Consider the following 18,062-nt stretch of genomic DNA (forward strand, 5'->3'; position numbering starts at 1 on the left):
CTCCTGTGTTGACCCTCGTCTAAACAGCACATGTGATTGGCATCCTGCAAAGTGACCTTCAGAACTCTCCAGTAGCTTTGCCCCGTGAGTAACTCACACTACAAATCATTTTAAAGAGATGCACTCAACTATTTTTTTAATTTAATTTTACTCTTATATTCTCTGCTCTTTGTAATCTGCTTGGAAATAAAATGTTTTTTTCCCTGCAGCCTTTGTTGTAGTCTCTTTGAGATCCGTTAAACTTTGCCTGGTGTTTCTCTTGGAACAGAACCCAACCTGTTTTACTGCTGGGCTTTAGCCTAACAGCCGAGGTCGGTGTGTGCCTCCTAGGTAGGCTGAGCAAACCTTTGTTAGTGCTGCCCTTGTTTAAAATAAGGGGTAGAGAGACCTGTTAAAGTGATCCTCCTCTGGCACGGTGCCTCCTGTTCTGCTGAGCCTGTCACAGCCCTTCACTGTTGGTGCTGCGAGCCCGAGTGCCTCCTTTTGCGCAAAGGACAGAGGTTTTTGTACATCTCCTTGGCCCCGGCGAGCTGCAGGTGCCAGGAGATTTGGGTCCGGATGGGTGAAACCAGCTCTTAGCTGAGGATCAAGCCAGGAGTTACGTAAAGATGTGGCACTAGGGTGAAATGCAGGCTTGGCAGGGAACGAGTCTTGAAACCCTGCAACGTTCACTGTAGTGTAATGACAAGAGCTGTTGGCATGTGGCTGAGGGGAGGGGATGAAGAGGGGTTTGATGCTGGCATTCCCGGTGATCACAACAGGATTGTACCGTTTCCTTGCCTTAACGTTCTAAGCAGCGTTGTGGATCCTCGTTGCTGGCTGTTGACTACACGAGGGCCACGCGTGCCGTTGTGCCAGCCGCTGAGCTCCCATGGGCCCGTGTTTCCGCGCACGCCACCCGCCTGTGGTCGCGTTTAGACGGTTTCCCACGCACGGGCCAAGCCGGGCAACGCTTTAACGGGGCTGTACCGGGGGGGGGGAGGTCACCCCGGCACCGGTTCCTCCAGACCAACAGGGGGCGATGTCAGCGCTGTTTCGCTTTCTGGTGGGCCGCTCTGGGTGGGCGGCCCGCGATCCCTCGCGGCCGCCGTCGGTGCGCGCGCGCGCGGCAGGGGCGGGCACGCGGCGGGGGGGGGGGGGCCCAGCATGGCGGACTACCTCATCAGCGGCGGCACCGGCTACGTGCCCGACGACGGGCTGACGGCGCAGCAGCTCTTCAGCTGCGGCGATGGGCTCACCTACAAGTGAGGGGCGCCGCCAACGCCGGGGCCGGGCCGCGGGGTTGGGGGCCCGGTGCGGTCGCTGGCGCGGCTCACCGTTGTTTTCTCGCTCTCCCGCAGTGATTTCCTCATCCTCCCGGGGTACATCGACTTCACGGCGGACCAGGTGGTGAGTGGCCGCGGCGGGGCAGCGGGTCGGGGCGGGCGCGGGGCTCGGTGCTGACCCGCCTGCCGCCTCCCCGCCAGGACCTGACCTCGGCGCTGACCAAGCGGATCACGCTGAAAACGCCGCTGGTGTCGTCCCCGATGGACACGGTCACCGAGGCCGGGATGGCCATCGCCATGGCGGTGAGTGCGGCCCGGCGCGGCCTGCCGCCGTTAACCGGGGCGGGGGGGGGGGGGCGTCGGAACGCGGCCTGAAGCACACGCGGGTCAGTTCTCACCCCCCGTTTCCTCGCACTGGGCCCCCCGGTGAGGGCCTGGGTGGGTTCCGCAGCGGTTCACAGCCCGGTTTGTGTTCCAGCTCACCGGGGGAATCGGGTTCATCCACCACAACTGCACCCCCGAGTTCCAGGCCAACGAGGTGCGCAAGGTGAAGGTGAGTGGCCACATGGCAGCTCCAAACCCTGCTCGCAGGGTGAGGTGAGACCTGGGTTTGGGGATACAGGAGGAGCTGTGAGAGGAGGTGCTTGGAGAGTGCCAGATGTTGGTGTTTCGGAGCGTGGTGATGCCGTGGTTGCCTGCACAGGCCTCTGTGGTTGTGTGCTAGGTGCTGTCCGTGCCCAGCCAGGGATCTGGGTGCTGCCAGGCATCCTGGTGTGGGAATATTCCCCATCCTTCCAGGAAGGAGGGAACTCTTGGGCATCAAACGCTACTTGTGAGAGCCTTGGTGCTGGTTTGGCAGCCATCCTGGGTGGTTGCAGCCCTCTGCTTCTCCTTGGCCCCGGGGTGCTGCTCAGCCTGGCTGCTGCATCTGCTGCTTTTCAGAAATACGAGCAAGGCTTCATCACAGACCCCGTGGTGCTGAGCCCCAACGACCGAGTGCGGGACGTGTTTGAAGCAAAGGCTCGGCACGGATTCTGTGGGATTCCCATCACGGACAACGGGAAGATGGGGGGGAAGCTGGTTGGGATCATCTCATCTCGAGACATCGATTTCCTGAAAGAGTCAGAGCACGACTTGCCTCTGGGCGAGGTGAGAGGGGACCTATGAGCACCTGATGGTGTGGGGTGTGATAAGGAGGAGGGCAAGGGCATGCGAGCCAGCTCCATGTCAGCTCTGCAGGTCTGTCTTTTAACTGTTTCCAAGGGAGAGCATCTCATTCCAATGGAGAGCATCCCATTGTCGCCCTCCTTGCGGCTCCTGCAGTGCAGATGCAGGAGCGTGGCCATGCAGTTGGCACCCGCATGACTCCTGCTGTGGGGTTATGTTTCAGTGTTGTAGAAGCTTCCTCTCTACAGCTGGTGCTCTCCCCAGTTCTCTAAGTAATTCCTGGTGTTCCTGGCTGCTGCTGTGATCCCATGTGGTGTGTTGGTGCTGGCTAAGGCTGTAGCAGCTGTGTTGTGCCCAGCTACACTCCAAGCGCTGCTCTTTACTGGACTGACCTATATGCCTCATATTCATGTTGCTCTTTAAAATAGCCCCTTGAACCTGGAGGCTGGCAGTTTAGCCTTTATAATGCTACTCCATCAAACCCCCCTCGTACAGGAGAGTGATCTCTGGGATGCTGATTCCTGTCACACGACTCAGGTTACGAGCCCTGTAACCGTAGCTCTGCAGCACTGTCAGGTTACATCCCCAGTGCCTCTTGCCCAGGCTTTGCTCTTGACTCACAGCTGTTTTTAGCTCTTGCTGACCAAACCTGCTATCACATGCTCATCCCTCTTCAGTTTGAAATCACCTATAAATACCTGTAACAAGAATCTTAAACCAGGAGTAGGTTACAAAAGTGCACATGGCCCTTTGAAGCCATGCTGGCCCATTCAGAGGAGCAGGAGAAGAATCTCCTCTCATCCTTTACGTGGATCATTCAGCCCTGCACAGTTGGAAGCTTGCTGCTGTCACCAGACAAAGCCAAGAAAATGAATGATCTAGAGCTCTCCACACTCGCTGCCCAGCACTCATCCTGCTGAGCCATTCATTGCCATTCAGTTAATCACAGGTTTCCTGTTGCTGGGAAAACTTATGGACCCCACTGGCTTAGGGAGTGTCTTGGGATGTGTCTGTGATTCTTCAGGCTTTTCCTGAGCTGTGGGTTCTGTCACAGGCAGGGTTTGGGTGGGTACAGGCAGGGTGAACCTCTGTCCTGCTGCAAAATGTCTGATCTAACGGTATAAATAACTGAAATGTTCCCCATTTTCTTTGTTGTGTGCAACTTACCGACCATCCTTGAGGGTTAGTGTTCCCTTTTAGCCTTGCTTGGCCTTCTTGAGTAACCTTTGATGAGAACATCCCATGTGAGCTTTGTGATGGCAGAACAGACAGTATGGGTGGGAAGGGACCTCCACATCTCTTGTCAAGCCTCCTGCTTGAGGCATGTCCTGGGGCTGTGTCACTGTCTCCAAGGATGGGGATTTGTGTTCCTCACTGGGCTGCTCTTCAGTGTTTGTACTGAAAGCTTTTTTCATAGAATCCCAGGCTGGTTTGTGTTGAAGGGACCTTAAAGCTCCTCCAGCTCCAACCCCTGCCACGGGCAGGGACCTCTTCCACTAGAGCAGCTTGCTCCAAGCCCCTGTGTCCAACCTGGCCTTGAACACTGCCAGGGATGGGGCAGCCACAGCTTCTCTGGGCACCCTGTGCCAGTGCCTCAGCACCCTCACAGGGAAGAGCTTCTGCCTAAGGGCTCATCTCAGTCTCCCCTCTGGCAGGTTAAAGCCATTCATTCCCCTGTCACATCAGCTGTCCCAGTGTTCCAGCTCTGTTGCCCCTTGCTGTGTTTTGGTGCCTGTTTGTCAGGGTGAGCGTGTTTGTTTGGACTGAAGTGACTCCTGCCCCGCTGACCTTGCCAGCAGCAGCAATGGGTTATTCTGGGCAGGGCCCTTCCAGCCCCTGTGCTCTGGGGATAGCTGCCTGAAAACAAGCTTGGGGGTAGCATTTCTGCCAGAGCACGGGACTGTGGCGGTGTCTCCATCCCTTATTTGCCTGTGCTCTATTAAAAGGGAGGGCTCTTTGGGTGACCTCCCAGACAGGGGTCATCTGAGAGTTGTTCCTTGCTGCTCAGTGCTTGCCTCGGTTTGCTGAGGCCCTCTGCCATCTCCTCTCTTCACTGCACTGATGGGCTCGGGGGCTGCTTGCATGTTGGAGGCTGTTCCTCTGTGTTCCTGGAGGCGTGTTGCTGTGCTGTGGGCTCCTTTGTCTGCAGAGCACTGGCACATGGCAGTGTTTCACGTGGGCACAGGGGGGTTGGTATTCTTGGAGCAGAGCGAAGGAGTTCTTGTGACTTTTTCTCTTCTCCCTCCCACCAGATCATGACGAAGCGGGAGGATCTGGTGGTGGCCCCGGCTGGTGTGATGCTGAAAGAAGCGAATGAAATTCTGCAGAGGAGTAAAAAAGGTACCTGAGGATGCCTGTGATCAGAGAATCATGGAATGGGTTGGGTTGGAGAGAATGTTAAGATCATCCAGTTCCAACCCCCTGCTGTGGGCAGTGGCGCTTCACCCTAGGCCGTGTTGCTCTGTCCAGCCTGGCCTTGAACACTGCCAGGCATGGAGCATTTACCACTCCTGGGCACCCTGTGCCAGCGCCTCACCACCCTCACAGGGAAGAGCTTCATTATATCCAACCTGAGCTTCCCCTGTTTCAGTTTAAACTCATCACCCCATGTCCTGTTGCTGCAGTCCCTGATGAAGAGTCCCTGTCTGATCCAGGGAGAGCTGTGGAAGTGCTGGGCTGGGGGAAGCAGCAGGTGATTTGGACACGTGTCTGTGCGTGGGTGGAACACAGGAGGGCTGTGTTCCAGCACGAGGAGAGGACAGTGGATGAGGACAGTGCCAGGGTACAGAGGCCACATGCGTTCATCTCCGCTCTGTTTGAAGCTGAGGGCATACCTGGCAACCCCGGAGCTACAGAGCACCTGCTTGTCCAGCCATACACCTTCCATCTTCTGTCCTGGCCTGCACAATTTGGCAGCTCTGTTAGGGTTTAGCAGTTTGACTTCCAACAGTGTCATGGGTCTAATTGTTATAAAAGGTGCACCTTTTCTGTGGTCAGTAACACTGAATCCTCCAGTCCTGCAAGCCCCTTGCTCTATTACCTGACCCAGGGTTGCTGCCATCCGTGGCCAGGCAAGACTGGCTAACCCACACACACACCTCTGAGTCCCCACCTTGTACCAGTTGCTGCTGGTGCTCCTGGTGTGCCGCAGGGCTGATGTGTGTGTGCTGCAGTGATGCTCTGTGTTTGATTCAAGGCAAGCTGCCAATTGTTAATGAAGATGACGAGCTGGTGGCTATCATTGCCCGCACCGATCTTAAGAAGAACCGGGATTACCCCCTGGCTTCGAAGGACTCCAAGAAGCAGCTGCTCTGTGGTGCTGCTATCGGGACACACGAAGATGACAAGTATCGGCTGGACCTCCTGGTGCAGGCTGGCGTGGATGCTGTAGTGCTGGTGAGCACCCTGGGGTGTCACATCGGCCTGGGGTGGGTGGGTGGGGGCTGTCTTTGTGGGCTGAGGATCCAGGTTGAATGGATCTTTCTGGCCGTGGGGCAGCAGCATGGCTCTTGCTGTCTTGATTACAGTTAGAATATGTAATTATGTGTTAGAATATGGCAGTTTGTGACCCTTTCAGTCTTGTTCAGGTTGGAGTCCTCAGGTAAGAGGGATTCCTCATGCCTGGGAACTTACCTGACCTTGAGGCAGTATGTGAGGTGCTTCAAAGCCCTGAATCTGGGGTGGAAGGGACCTTAAAGCTCATCCAGTTCCAACCGCCTGCTACGGGCAGGGACATCTTCCACTAGAGCAGCTTGCTTCAAGCCCCGTCCGACCTGGCCTTGAACTTCTACGAAGCTTCTTGCAGTCTGTCACCATCATCTCTCATGTTCCCAACTAGTTCTGAATATTTGGCTTCTTACAGTTTCCCTGCAGCAATTTGCTGTTTGTTACCGTGTTATTTTCTTTACCCCTGATGTTCAGGGGCAGTCAGCCCAGAGCTGCTCTGCTGCTCTCCCCTCCTGGCCTGTAAAGCTTTCAGGCACAGCATCACTGCCTGTATTTGCACATTGTTTCCCATTGATTGTTGGCTTGCTCTGAGGGCATGGCTGAACAGCTCTACGTGTTTTAACACGCTCAGTGAGTTGTCAGGGTCATGGAGATCAGAGGCCTGAGTGCTCCATGGTCCACATCTGGTATGTCAGCAGCTCCCTGTGAGCCCTTCTGGATTCCACAAGGAACATTCACTTCACCTGCAGTTTGTGACAGGGCTGGTGGTGTCCTGGTCGTGGAGCCAGACGGTTCTTAGCCGAAGCAGATGTGCTGCTTCTTGAGTCCTGTACAAGCCACAGGGTTTAAACATGAATGATATTACTGAAGTCTTTATGAGAAACTGCCCTGCACAGGGAAGGTGCATTATTGTCTTGGCAGCAGTTTCTCCCCTGGTTCTGTGCTCGATTTGGGAATCTTTTTGCCAACATAGCCAGCTTACAGAGACCTGGATAAGCAGAGTGAGGATCTGAGGCTCTTCCCAAGCTGTATTTGCAATCTTCTGCAAAAATTCTGGTTGAAATGAGTTTTCTTTCTGTTGCAGGATTCCTCTCAGGGGAACTCCATCTTCCAGATCAATATGATAAAATACATTAAGGAGAAATACCCCAACCTGCAAGTTATTGGAGGAAACGGTAGGCATGTGCTCAAGACTTGTCTTTAAATATCATTTGTTTCTTAGCCCTACAGGGAGCTGCAGGGATGGGGGTGAAACAGTTGTCTTGGTAAATGCCTGTCAAAATGGTTTCCTCTGCCTTGTGGAACAGAGCACAAACACTGCAGGCACAGGGCAGTACCTTGATGCTGCCACAGCTGCAAACATGCCACACAGCAGTGTGTGCAGTCCTCTGGAGCTGTTACACATCCGCTTTTACACACCCATTTAAGATTTTGGATAATAATGAATGTGGAAAACTAATGGAAATTTTCCCTGCCTCTTGACAGCAGTGTTCTGTCCTTGTCCTGCCCTGCCTGGTGTGTTACTGGTGCTGCTGTTAGCCTTTGCACCGCTCTCCCTGCCTGGTGCGGCCCAAAGGGTGCTTGGCACCATGAAGTGACCTCTGCTGCCTCAGCCTTTGGGTGTAAGCGTGTTGCAGAGTAGCCTAAAAGGACAGCTGGGGACAGAAACTCATTCTGCTTTCACATACAGGCCTGGTAGCAGAGGACACCCTGGCCTGGCTCTGACACAGGCAGGTGCCCTGGGCAGGGGGTGTTTGCAACCACAGGGCAGAGCAGTGTCACAATGTGCAGATCTGCTTGTCTCTCTTCAAACCAGTTTCTGCTCCCCACAGTTGTGACTGCTGCTCAGGCCAAGAACCTCATCGACGCAGGGGTTGATGCCCTGAGAGTTGGGATGGGCAGTGGCTCCATCTGCATCACGCAGGAAGGTGAGAGAGATCAGCTGTCTCCTACATAGCTGAAGGCTTCTGTTCAATAGGGATTCCCTGCTGAAAAGCAGCAGAGCTGGGATGAATTTAACCCTTTGCAAGGGTAGTATCCAGCAGCAAGCTCTTTCACCCTCTTCATCCAGGATTTCCCAACACTCAGGTCAAACCTTTGGGGTGGCAGCAGCAGCTAAGGCATTTCCCGGTACTGACTGAGGCTGAGCAGAACAGCTGTGGCATGTGTGGCTTTGCCCACGCCGTGGCTCGGTGTGGGACGGGGCTGCTGGGCAGCTCTGCAGGGAGAGGGGCTTTACTGGATCCTAGTGCCCATGGGTGAGGTGCACTGGGCTGTCTGTGCTCCCTTCCCCTCTGGTAGAAGTGTGTGTGATGCTTGAGTCTGCTGGGCTTGATGCCTTTCTGCCATTTCCAGGCCAAGGTGGGATTTCAGGCTGTTGTCTGCAGTTATCTGGAGCTTTTGTGGGGCAGGGGCTGTGTCACCCTTGGCTAAAGGCAGAGAGGGATGTCCTGAGGGCCTGGAGAAAGGCTGCCTTGAGGACAGGCTCAGTCCTTGTGTTTTGAACCTAGCAGGTGAGGTGTAGAGAGGAGGTGCAAGGCTCTAAGCCCATGAAGAGCCCCTCTCTGCTCTGCTCCTTTGCCATGGGAGGCAGGAAGAGGGAAGCTGATGGCTGAGGGCACTGCTTTAGCTCTGCCAATTCCATGTGGAGCAGCCCTGGACCTGTGCTCCTGCTTTGCCTGCCATGGGATGCTGGCTGGGGGGGGGGGGGGGGGGTGTGTCTTGTCTTGGGTGACCTCTCTAGGGAGGTTGTGGAGGTTCTAGCCAGAGCAGGACCAGGACACACATGTCCCACTCTGGCTCTGAGGCAGGGGACCCGCTGAGGCTTGTTCCATTGTGCAGCAAGGAGAACCTTCCCAGAGAGTACCTCTCCTGGCTGCCATGGAGGTGGGGCTGGGTGCTGGTTTGGAGTACGAACAGGACACAGGTAGAATGTGATGCTTCACAGGAGACACAATTGCAAAGCTCTCTCTTGCAGCTTCTCAGGTTTTTGTCCCTTTTAGGGCAAGAACTCTGGCTTTTGGGTTAGGGGTCACTGGACGGCTGCTGGGGCAGGGTGAGCATGTGCTGTGCAGGATGTGGCCTCTGGCTTTGCTCGGGCTAGGAAGGGTTTGCAGGGTCAGCTCTGTCCCACACCGTGTGCTCTGCCAGTAGCAGATCACTGCTGGGGTCCTTTGTTCTGCTGCTGTTCTTCTGTCTCTAAAATATGTGTTTGTTTTTGTTTAGCTGCTCCAAAGATCCCTCCAGACCTAAAGTCCCACAGCCCCAAATGCCCTTCTACTGTCACGGGCACCTATAGTAAGTCACTTGCCCTGTTCCCAACCCTAATTACATGTCTTGAAGCAGGACCCTGATTTGGCTGCACATGGCCCTACTGCTTGTTTGAGAATAATTTAGCTGTAGATGCACTTGGGGTTTTGTGGCTTTGGATACTGGTCTTGAATCTGACATGGAAGCTGAGAAGCCTTTCTGAATTCCTAAAGCAGGGTCTGATATGTCAAAGCTGAGGCCACTCAGGCCTGTCCACCCTCCACTCCAAAATAAAGATAGGAGCATGAAGGGGCTTTCTGACTGCACCTTCTGGATCTTTGGCTGGGCATGGCCCTGCTGATCCAGTGCTGGGAGGTGATCCCTGAGCAGTCCTTGATCCTGCTCGAGAACTGGCCCCAGTTACTGGCTCAGCTTCACTTGAAGCTTGTCCCCTAGGGTTACAGAGGGACTGAACTGTGGTTGGTACCATAGCAGTTGTGTACCAGAACCCCATCTCTCTCTAGCAGGCGTGTGGAGAGAAAGAGCTCTCCTCCTGCCCAGCACAGGGTGCAGCATTGTCTGCTCTGTACCTCTCTGATGCTACCCAAGCCCTGGGTTCTGCCCTTTACGCCTTGTTCTGATGCACCTCAAAGGGAGGGAGGTTTCTGTTGAAGATCCCAGAAGGTTCTCTCTAGCAGATGATCCTGTAGGGCACCCTTTGCAGACACATTAAGGAGGACAAGCCCTCTCCCAGCGTGTGTGTGCTCTGAACCCTGCTTTGGAAGCCTGTGCTCCAGCTGTGGTGCTGGGTGCTGGGAACGGTGCAGTGCTCCCAGCAGCCCTGAGCCAAGCTGTTCCTTAAAGGGCTGGTCTCCATGGTTGCTCCTGTGAGGTTCTGCAGGCCCTGCACTCTTTGTGGCACAGTCCCATAGACCCTGGACTCCGTATGCTCCAAATCCAAGTGCTTCTCTCCACAGAGCTCTTCCCCTGCAGCATTTTGCAGCTTTAGCAGTGCGGTACCGAGCGAGACCATCTCTTTAAGGCTCAGAGCATCCCCATTGCCCCTGGCAGACTCTCCCTGCCTGGCTGAGCCTTAGCTTAAGGCTGAGTTTTGGTCCATTAAACTCAGTTTTCTCATGCTCTGGACTCTGGCTGCCCTCTCTCAGCAGCTGCTGCTGAGCACTAGGAACAGAGCAACCACAGACTCCAGCCTTGGCAAGCCTGTGCCAGGGCATTGTGGTGCCAGGCAGGCTAAACCACTCCTAGAGCTCACTGATCCTGCATGGCCATAACCTTACCTGCTGTACTGGACTAACCATGACCAGAGAAAAGGCTTCCAGTTAACTGCGGGGAAGGGAAGTCACCCGGAGAGAAGCTCCTCTCAGCGTTGTTGCATGCCTGTGGCTGACAAACACGTTTCCTGTGCTGGTTTTCCCTTGTGTAACGGGAAGCCTCTAACTGGTGCTGACTGGGAAAAGCAGGTAAATCCACAGCTATTAACTCCCTTCCTATGGGGCAGCTAAACCTGACAGGATCCTGCTACACCGCAGGGCAGGAACATAAATTATTTCCTCTAAGCTATGGAATCATCCTGCCCATTTCCTTTCCCACTGCTGCATGTGTGTTTGTGTGTGTGTGCAGATGTCTATATATATATATATCTATACATATATATACATACCAGCTCTCTCCCAACCAGCTGACTTGCCATGCAAGAAGCACTTCATACAGTGCTGGGTATACGGAGATGGGATCTGGCACTGCTTGGAGGGAGTGAGTGGTGGGACATGGGCCAGGGATGCTCTGGAGAGGGGCTTTTGGAGTCTGCTCCGTTTCCTTCGCAAGCTTCCCACACGTCTGCCGTGCACCAGGATAAGCTGGGACTCTTGGCTGATCCCAGGCATTAGGTCAAAGACCCCAGTCCCAACATCACCTGCTGTGTTTTGGAGTGAAGGGGCCATGAGGATGTCCCAGCAGGCACCTCCTGGGCATCCACGTCTCCTGCAACTCGGCCTAAGGAAGGAGCATCCAGGGATTTGTGCGTTCCCGAGTGCTGGAGCATGCGTGTGCTGGGAGCCTGAAGGGCCTGCTGGGGAGGGGACATGGTGGTGTGTGAGAGCTGACCCTGTCCCTGCTCTCTTCTGCCCGCAGTGCTGGCGTGCGGCCGTCCCCAGGCCACTGCGGTGTACAAGGTGTCCGAATACGCCCGGAGGTTCGGTGTCCCTGTGATCGCGGACGGCGGGATCCAGACGGTCGGGCACATCGCAAAGGCTCTGGCGCTCGGTGCCTCCACAGGTGAGCAGAGCACTGGGCACGGGGGCCATGGCTGTGTAAGAGGGACATGGAGCTGTTGGAGCGAGGCCACGGAGATGCTGCAAGGGCTGGATCTGCCCTGGAGCCAGGCTGAGAGAGCTGGGCTGGTTCAGCCTGGAGAAGAGAAGGCTCCTGAAGGGGAGACCTTAGAGCAGCTCCAGTGCCTAAAGGAAACCTGGAGAGGGGCTTGGGACAAGGGCCTGTAGGGACAGGACAAAGGGGAATGGCTTTAACCTGGCAGAGGGGAGACTGAGATGAGCTCTTAGGCAGAAGCTCTTCCCTGTGAGGGTGCTGAGGGACTGGCACAGGGTGCCCAGAGAAGCTGTGGCTGCCCCATCCCTGGCAGTGTTCAAGACCAGGTTGGACACAGGGGGTTGGAGCAAGCTGCTCTAGTAGAAGGTGTCCCTGCCTGTGGCAGGGGGTTGGGACTGGATGAGCTTTAAGGCTCTTTCCAGCACAAACTGTTGTAGGATTCTACTCTATGATCCCATGCACATTGCTGGGAGTCTCCTAGGACAAGTCTCCATACGGCACAGGATTCTGGGCATGAGCCACCTGCAGGTGGCTCAGGGCATAAGGGGTCTATCAGGGTCCTGTGCCGAGAGACCCAGGGGTTTTGTGGTTACAGCCTTCCTGCTGCTGACACCCTGTTCTTGGTGCTTTCTTGTGCCAGTGATGATGGGCTCCCTCCTGGCTGCCACCACGGAGGCCCCAGGCGAGTACTTCTTCTCAGATGGAATTAGGCTGAAGAAATACCGTGGCATGGGCTCGCTAGATGCCATGGACAAGAACCTGGGCAGCCAGAACCGGTATTTCAGGTAAGAGATGGTGCTTTGGGGCAGCAGATAGAGCTTTTGGGGCTTTTCCATTGACTTGTTGATTTGTGCTCCCATCCAGTGAGACAGACAAAATCAAAGTGGCCCAGGGGGTCTCCGGTGCAGTGCAGGACAAGGGCTCTATCCACAAATTCATTCCATACCTGATTGCTGGGATCCAGCATTCCTGCCAGGATATTGGTGCCAAGAGCCTAACCCAAGTCCGGTGAGTGCTTTCCCTTGCTGTGCATTGGTTAGGTCATGGTGTCATAGATTTGCCAACCCCAGGGATGCAGGAGCGTGGTCTCTTGGGCTGGAAAGGTTGGGGTTACTTCACCCTGCCTGGCTCTTAGTACAGCCACGACCATTCAGATCACAACTGGAAGAACCAGTGTCCCTCATCGTAGCTGCTCCAGCTGAACGTGTGCCAGGGCACTGTGTTCCCTGGGCTCTGGCTGCCATATGATCAGTGTCCTTCCCCCTCAGAGCCATGATGTACTCGGGAGAGCTGAAGTTTGAGAAGAGGACGACGTCTGCGCAGGTGGAAGGAGGGGTGCACGGCCTCCACTCGTAAGTGCTTCTGCCACAGGCTCTTCCATGGGCGTTCAGGCCAGGAGCTGTTCCCAGTTGTGCTCTGTCCTTGCCCTGGGTGAGGTGGGTCAGTGAAAGGACTCTGCTTTGCTGCTCCCCTCGCAGGTATGAGAAGCGCCTGTTCTGAAGGTCTGTACCCATCATTGAGCCACTCAGCCCTGCGCCCCCCACAAGGGAGCTGCTCCTGCTGCAGCAGCACCAGCGCTCTGCGGGTGCCGGGAGCTCCCCACGTCCCTTTGGCTGCTTCATCCACCCCGGAGGGCCTGTCCCCTCCCCGGGAGCTGTGACCCCGGGTTGGGCCTGGAGCCCTGCACGAGTTGGCCGTGTTTTACAATAAAAGAGAAAAAGCTGTGCAGTGGGTGTCAGCCCCGAGCCCCTCTCCCTTCTGTGCTGCCCCCTCCTCCCTTGGTGCTCTTCTTCGCTTCCTGCATCCTCTCAGGAGCCCCCAGAAGGGACAGTGTCTGTGAGGGGGGATTGAGGATGGGATGGTGCTCAGTGGATAATGCAGTGCAGGGTGTTTAAAAAACCCTTCCTGAGAGCAGAACACAAGTGGCTGTTGGGCAAGAGAGCAAATGGGTTTTACAGGGCTGGCAGCAACAGGTTGCTGCAGCCCCTGTGCCCTCTGCAGCTGCTGCGGTGATGGGCACATCAGTGCTTGTGAATGCACGTGCTCACATCTCCACATGTGCTGCAGCCACTTAACATGCACCAGGCCCTTAGACCTGTATTTTCAAATGCTTGGTCCTCACCAATCCACCTTTCTCCCTCCCTTTATTTCTTCCCCCTAAACATTCCATACTGTCCCCACATCCTAATAATAGTAATTATTATTATTACTAGCAATATTATTTAGGAAACACCCCCCCATATATGTGTGTTGCATATAAACACATGCAAAACATCACTCCAACTGAAGAACGCCTATTCATGATCAGTGTTTTGTGTCTCTTAAAAGCAATCACTCTTCAGCACAGTGATGTCAAATTAGATTCACACTTGCTAAAACCAGAGCCTTCAATTATAACATAATCCTGTCAGACATTCACTAGCACACCTCACTCATCAGGCAAAGCCATGCCGTGGCCTGATCTGGGGCTGGAGGCTGCAGCCATTCCCCTTCCTGCAGAGGTGGCTGTGTGTGACCAGTGGTGGCCATGCCCTGGTTGCCACACACTGCCCAGGCAGCCAACCCACAGTGCATGAACCACCACACAATTGCTTTGTGCACCCAATTAACGTGTATTTTCCTTGTGGAGCCCCAGATGTGCCCCAGAGCTTGCAGCTCGCCCCAGCACCTCCACTCTGCCCTGGGGCAGTGGGTTCTCAATGCCAAGGCACCAGGCACAGCAGGACTCTGGGTGCTCTGCTGCCAGCAATGCTCATACCTCGTGCCATGTTCCAGGCTGGGCAAGGAAGGCAAAAAAACTGGGATTTAGGGCAGAGCCAAGTCCATGCACTCCACAACACCCTCGTGTATATGGCCACCTCCAGCCAGCAGCTCCGACAGCTCCATTGTGTTTCTCCAGTGGTGCTCAGGGGCTTCAGGCAGGCGAGGGCAGAACTGCGTAGGCAGTGCCTGATGTGCCTGTGCAGGTGGCACGCGGAGGGATGAGCCCCGCAGCCACCATGCGCTTCTCACTCGTGAGGAAGTTGAAGGTTGCACAGGCATTTGGCTGTGAAATCAAAAGGGAGCAAAGCTGCAGCCCTCGGGCAGGAAACAAAGCCCTTCCACACAAGGTGCACAGCCTCCTGCCTTGTCCCCATGGCCACCACTCTCCCCCTCGCTGGAGTGCTCCGCATGCACCCTCCTTACCGTGTCCTGCACCTCCACGGCTATCCCGCACTCCCGCATCTGCTTCAGCATGGCGGCATGGAGCCGCTCCACCCTGTCTCCTGTGCCCAGCACCAGGATCTCTGCAAACAGGACACGACCACAGGCAATGGGCTGCACTCAGGCTGCCTCGGACCTGCCATTCCCACAGGGACCAACAACTCCCCCAGAGTACAAACGAGGGGGAAGCTCGTTTCGCTGCGTGCCTCCTGCCGCTGCTGCGGAGAAGAAGGCTTTGAAAGCGCAGCTCCATCACCCAAAGCACGGTCAGGGCCCTGCGGGTGGGCTTGGGCAGCGCTGTCCTGGCCCCGAGGGCACAGCTCAGAAGCCATTCCGGTCCGAATGTGACAGCCCCGGCCACCCCACGTACCGATACGGGGCTCCAGCAGCCGGAACAGCGACAGGCTCTCGTGCGAGATGTCCCTGTAGGAGCCGACCTGCGGGACGCGGCGAGCACTGAGCGGGGCAGAGCCCGGGGCACTCACCCGCAGGCCCGGCGCCACCCCCGCGCACTCACGTTCCACTGGAGGATGGTGCGGGGCAGGACGGCGCAGGGTCCCACCACCACGTCCCCGTTGATGGTGAAGCCGCGGCTGCTGTAGCCCTCGATGAACATGATGTTGGGGGACTCCGGCTCCAGCACCGTCAGACGAGTGCGCTGGTAGAGCTCGTCGTCCGACGGAATGAGGCGGTGAGCCCGGTGCGGCACCCTGTGGGGACGGCGGGTGGCTCCGGTACTTGTGACCCACGACCAGCCCCAAGGGCACCCCACAGACGCCCCAGGGTCACCCCTCAGTCACCCTCCGGCAGCCCCACGTCCACCGCCGCTGGGGCCCCACCGCGATGCCGCGACCCAGCCATGGGGGTGCCGCCATGACCCCGGTGCCGGTCCCTGTTCCTTACCCGTACCCGTACCCGTACCCGCCCGGCGCCAGCCGCCCCGCGGGGCCCAGCAGCCTCCGCGCCGCCACCGCCACCGCCATGGCCGCAACGCTACCGGAACCGTGAGGAGCTGTCCCGCCCCCTCGGCGCGCCCCCTGCCGGCCGCCGCCGGCCGCGCTGCCTGGGCTGGGACAGCAACAGCGGCACCGGGGGCGGGAGCGGCACCGGGGCCACCCCCCCCCCCCCCCCCCGAGGCTGCCACCCCCTCCGGCCGGGGGAGGGACACACAAACACCCCAACATCGCCCTCCCCCGGGACCGCCCCGTGGTGCGCTCGGGGGCGGCGGCGGAGCGAAACCGAAAGCGGCGGCGGGGCGGGTAGAGGGGGCACAGCGGGGGGTCCCGCTTGCCGGCGGCAGGAGGGCCGCGGACTGTGCCGGGCTGCTGTACCGGAGGTGAGAGGGGAGCGGCGCGGCTCCTGGTGCCGGGACCCCGACACCCCGAGGAGCGGCCGGGCCTGGGCGGCGGGAGGGAGCGGGACCGGGGCTCGGCACAACTCCCTCCCTCCCGAGCCCGAGCTCCGAGGCTGCCGGCCCCGCTTCCTCCGTGCCGCGCTCAGTGCGGCACTGCGGGCTCCGGGAGGTGCCCCGGGGCTGGGAACCCTGTCCCGTACTTTGCGCCACCCACCGGGACCATCCAGAGCCCCGGCACCGCGGCGCACACCGCGAAGCTCCCGGCGTCGGCGATGGGACCGTTCCCGCCTCCGCGGTGGGGAGGCATCGGGGAGCCCCACACCCCATGGACGGGCAACAGCAGCGCTTCGGTTGTGAGCACCACGTGGAGCCGCGGGGTTCCCCACACGGTTTCACTTCCCCGTGGCGGGTGTCCGAGGGCCGCGCAGGTGCCGCTGCCCTCCCTCGGGGCCATCTCGTGTTTCCGGGCCCCGTCGGGGTGTTCGCTGGGCTGGCACCAGATGCTCCGGCCCCACCGGAGCTTTGTTCCGAGCAGTTTCCTTTTGGCTCGGCCGTGCCGCCCTCCCCTTGGCACCCTGCCCGAGGCACAGCCCACAGCCACAACCGGCCTGGCTGCGGCTGCCGTGCAGCTCCGGTTCCCGGCGGTAAGTTGCCTTCTCTCCCCTCCTTGACCCGCTGTCAGGGTGCCGTGATTGTGGCCCCCGTATGCGTCTGTTTGTGGCGCTGGCGCGGGCAACGGAATCCCAAAAGCAGCTGTCCCCGCTGTGCCCAGCTGCCCTGGGGTTTCGTTACCAGCGCTGCCGCCCCTGCCTCGCCCCACAGCCTGCTGCCCCATGCCAGAGCCGCTCGCCCCACTCCAACCCCTCTATGGGACACCGGGATCACCAGTATCTCTGGTGGTCCTATACCCCTAATGGCTAAATACAGCAGCTTGCTTCCTAGGGACTAATCCACAGTGTGATGTGGCCTCCCGTGAGGTGCTGCCAACCCCCCTGGCTCCCGGCAGGGATGTCCCGCGGAGAGAGACGGCTTTGGAATGACACGATCACTCCCGCTGAGCGGGCAGCCACAGAGCCATCGGGGATGTCGTGTCTGTCCAAAGCTCTTTCGGCACCTCCGAGAGCCCCCCGTGGTGCTGCTGGGCTTTATGTGTGCTGCCTGTGGGACCCCCGGCTCTAGGGGATCCAGCCTGTATCCCGCCTGAGCAATAACACAAGGTCTGACTGTGCTCCCAGTGCATCCCAAGGCCGGGCAGGGGTCCCGGGTGGCTCCTGCCCTGCGGACAGTCAGCAGTTGGTCTGGTGTGAGCAGCGATTCTCAGATCACCTCTTGGCTGTGGGTGGTGCAGGGAGCACCCCGCCATGGCACGGCCCCACGGAGGGGACATGGCCGTGCCCCATAACGAGCTGTTGGTGTGTTCCCAACAGAGCCCATTCAAGCACTGCCAGGATCTGCCCTCACCATGCCCCCCCTCCTCCCCCCATGGGCACTCGAGCCCTGGAGGAACCGGTTCGGGTCCTGTGGGCAGAGCGCCCCCCCCCCCCCCCCATGCTCATGGGGAGGGCAGGAAGGGAAGGGCAGGAGGGGCGTCCCCAGCACACGTGCTCCCTGCTGCGGCCACAGCGGGTTCGGTGCTTCCTGGGTACCCGCTCCCCACCGGTGGCCTGGGGCTGTGCCAGGGCCATTGCCCATGTGCCCGGGTCAGAGCTGGCTTCGACTGCAGCCCCATAGGGGAGTACAGCCCCGCTGTGGGTGCGCTGTGCATGGAGCTGGGCAGCAGTGTGGGTGCACAGCTCTGCAGGTGTCATCAAGACCGCAATGGAGCGATCTAATCGCTTCCACCTCCTTCCTGCTGGCGCTGATGACTTTTGCTAATGTGTGGGGTGGGAGGGCAGCTCCAAGCCCCCATAGCTGCTCATCCTCACTGCTGTTCACTGCGCAGAGCCTGGCTGCGGCATCAAACTGCACTGAGTGCTGGTGCTCCTCAACCACCCTGTCACACCCCTGCGGGGCTCATGGGTGGTGAGGCT

The 18,062-nt window shown here is 57.9% G+C and overlaps 2 protein-coding genes across 4 annotated transcripts; one reads left to right on the plus strand and one right to left on the minus strand.

Annotated features, from left to right (window-relative positions):
• The first annotated feature begins 1,129 nt into the window (after positions 1-1,129).
• On the plus strand, positions 1,130-13,212 carry IMPDH2 (inosine monophosphate dehydrogenase 2). Of its 2 annotated transcripts, XM_061456174.1 has the most exons (15): positions 1,130-1,244; positions 1,341-1,389; positions 1,467-1,568; positions 1,744-1,818; positions 2,208-2,414; positions 4,685-4,772; positions 5,629-5,828; positions 6,964-7,054; positions 7,712-7,807; positions 9,105-9,176; positions 11,280-11,423; positions 12,115-12,259; positions 12,339-12,482; positions 12,743-12,826; positions 12,953-13,212. In XM_061456174.1, exons 1-15 carry the CDS (start codon positions 1,147-1,149, stop codon positions 12,972-12,974), a joined length of 1,617 nt encoding a protein of 538 aa, XP_061312158.1. In that variant the 5' UTR covers positions 1,130-1,146; the 3' UTR covers positions 12,975-13,212. The 2 variants fall into 2 exon arrangements, with proteins under 2 accessions (XP_061312158.1, XP_061312159.1); XM_061456175.1 differs by lacking the exon at positions 9,105-9,176.
• An 854-nt stretch (positions 13,213-14,066) lies between these two features.
• Positions 14,067-16,494, minus strand: NDUFAF3 (NADH:ubiquinone oxidoreductase complex assembly factor 3). 2 transcript variants are annotated; one of them, XM_061456176.1, is made up of 5 exons: positions 16,247-16,494; positions 15,196-15,388; positions 15,049-15,115; positions 14,661-14,761; positions 14,067-14,520 (listed from the first exon to the last, which is right to left on the minus strand). In XM_061456176.1, the coding sequence occupies exons 1-5, from the start codon at positions 16,357-16,359 to the stop codon at positions 14,389-14,391; spliced, it is 606 nt and encodes a 201-aa protein (XP_061312160.1). In that variant the 5' UTR covers positions 16,360-16,494; the 3' UTR covers positions 14,067-14,388. The 2 variants fall into 2 exon arrangements, with proteins under 2 accessions (XP_061312160.1, XP_061312161.1); XM_061456177.1 differs by lacking the exon at positions 16,247-16,494 and adding an exon at positions 15,600-15,712 and having other exon boundaries at positions 14,661-14,763; positions 15,048-15,115.
• Positions 16,495-18,062: the final 1,568 nt, after the last annotated feature.

Source organism: Pezoporus flaviventris, unplaced genomic scaffold (assembly GCF_033815535.1).
Source record: "Pezoporus flaviventris isolate CSIRO_AGI_PZ_B2104156 unplaced genomic scaffold, CSIRO_AGI_Pfla_v1 ptg000021l, whole genome shotgun sequence".
NCBI classification, from domain to species: Eukaryota; Metazoa; Chordata; class Aves; order Psittaciformes; family Psittacidae; genus Pezoporus; species Pezoporus flaviventris.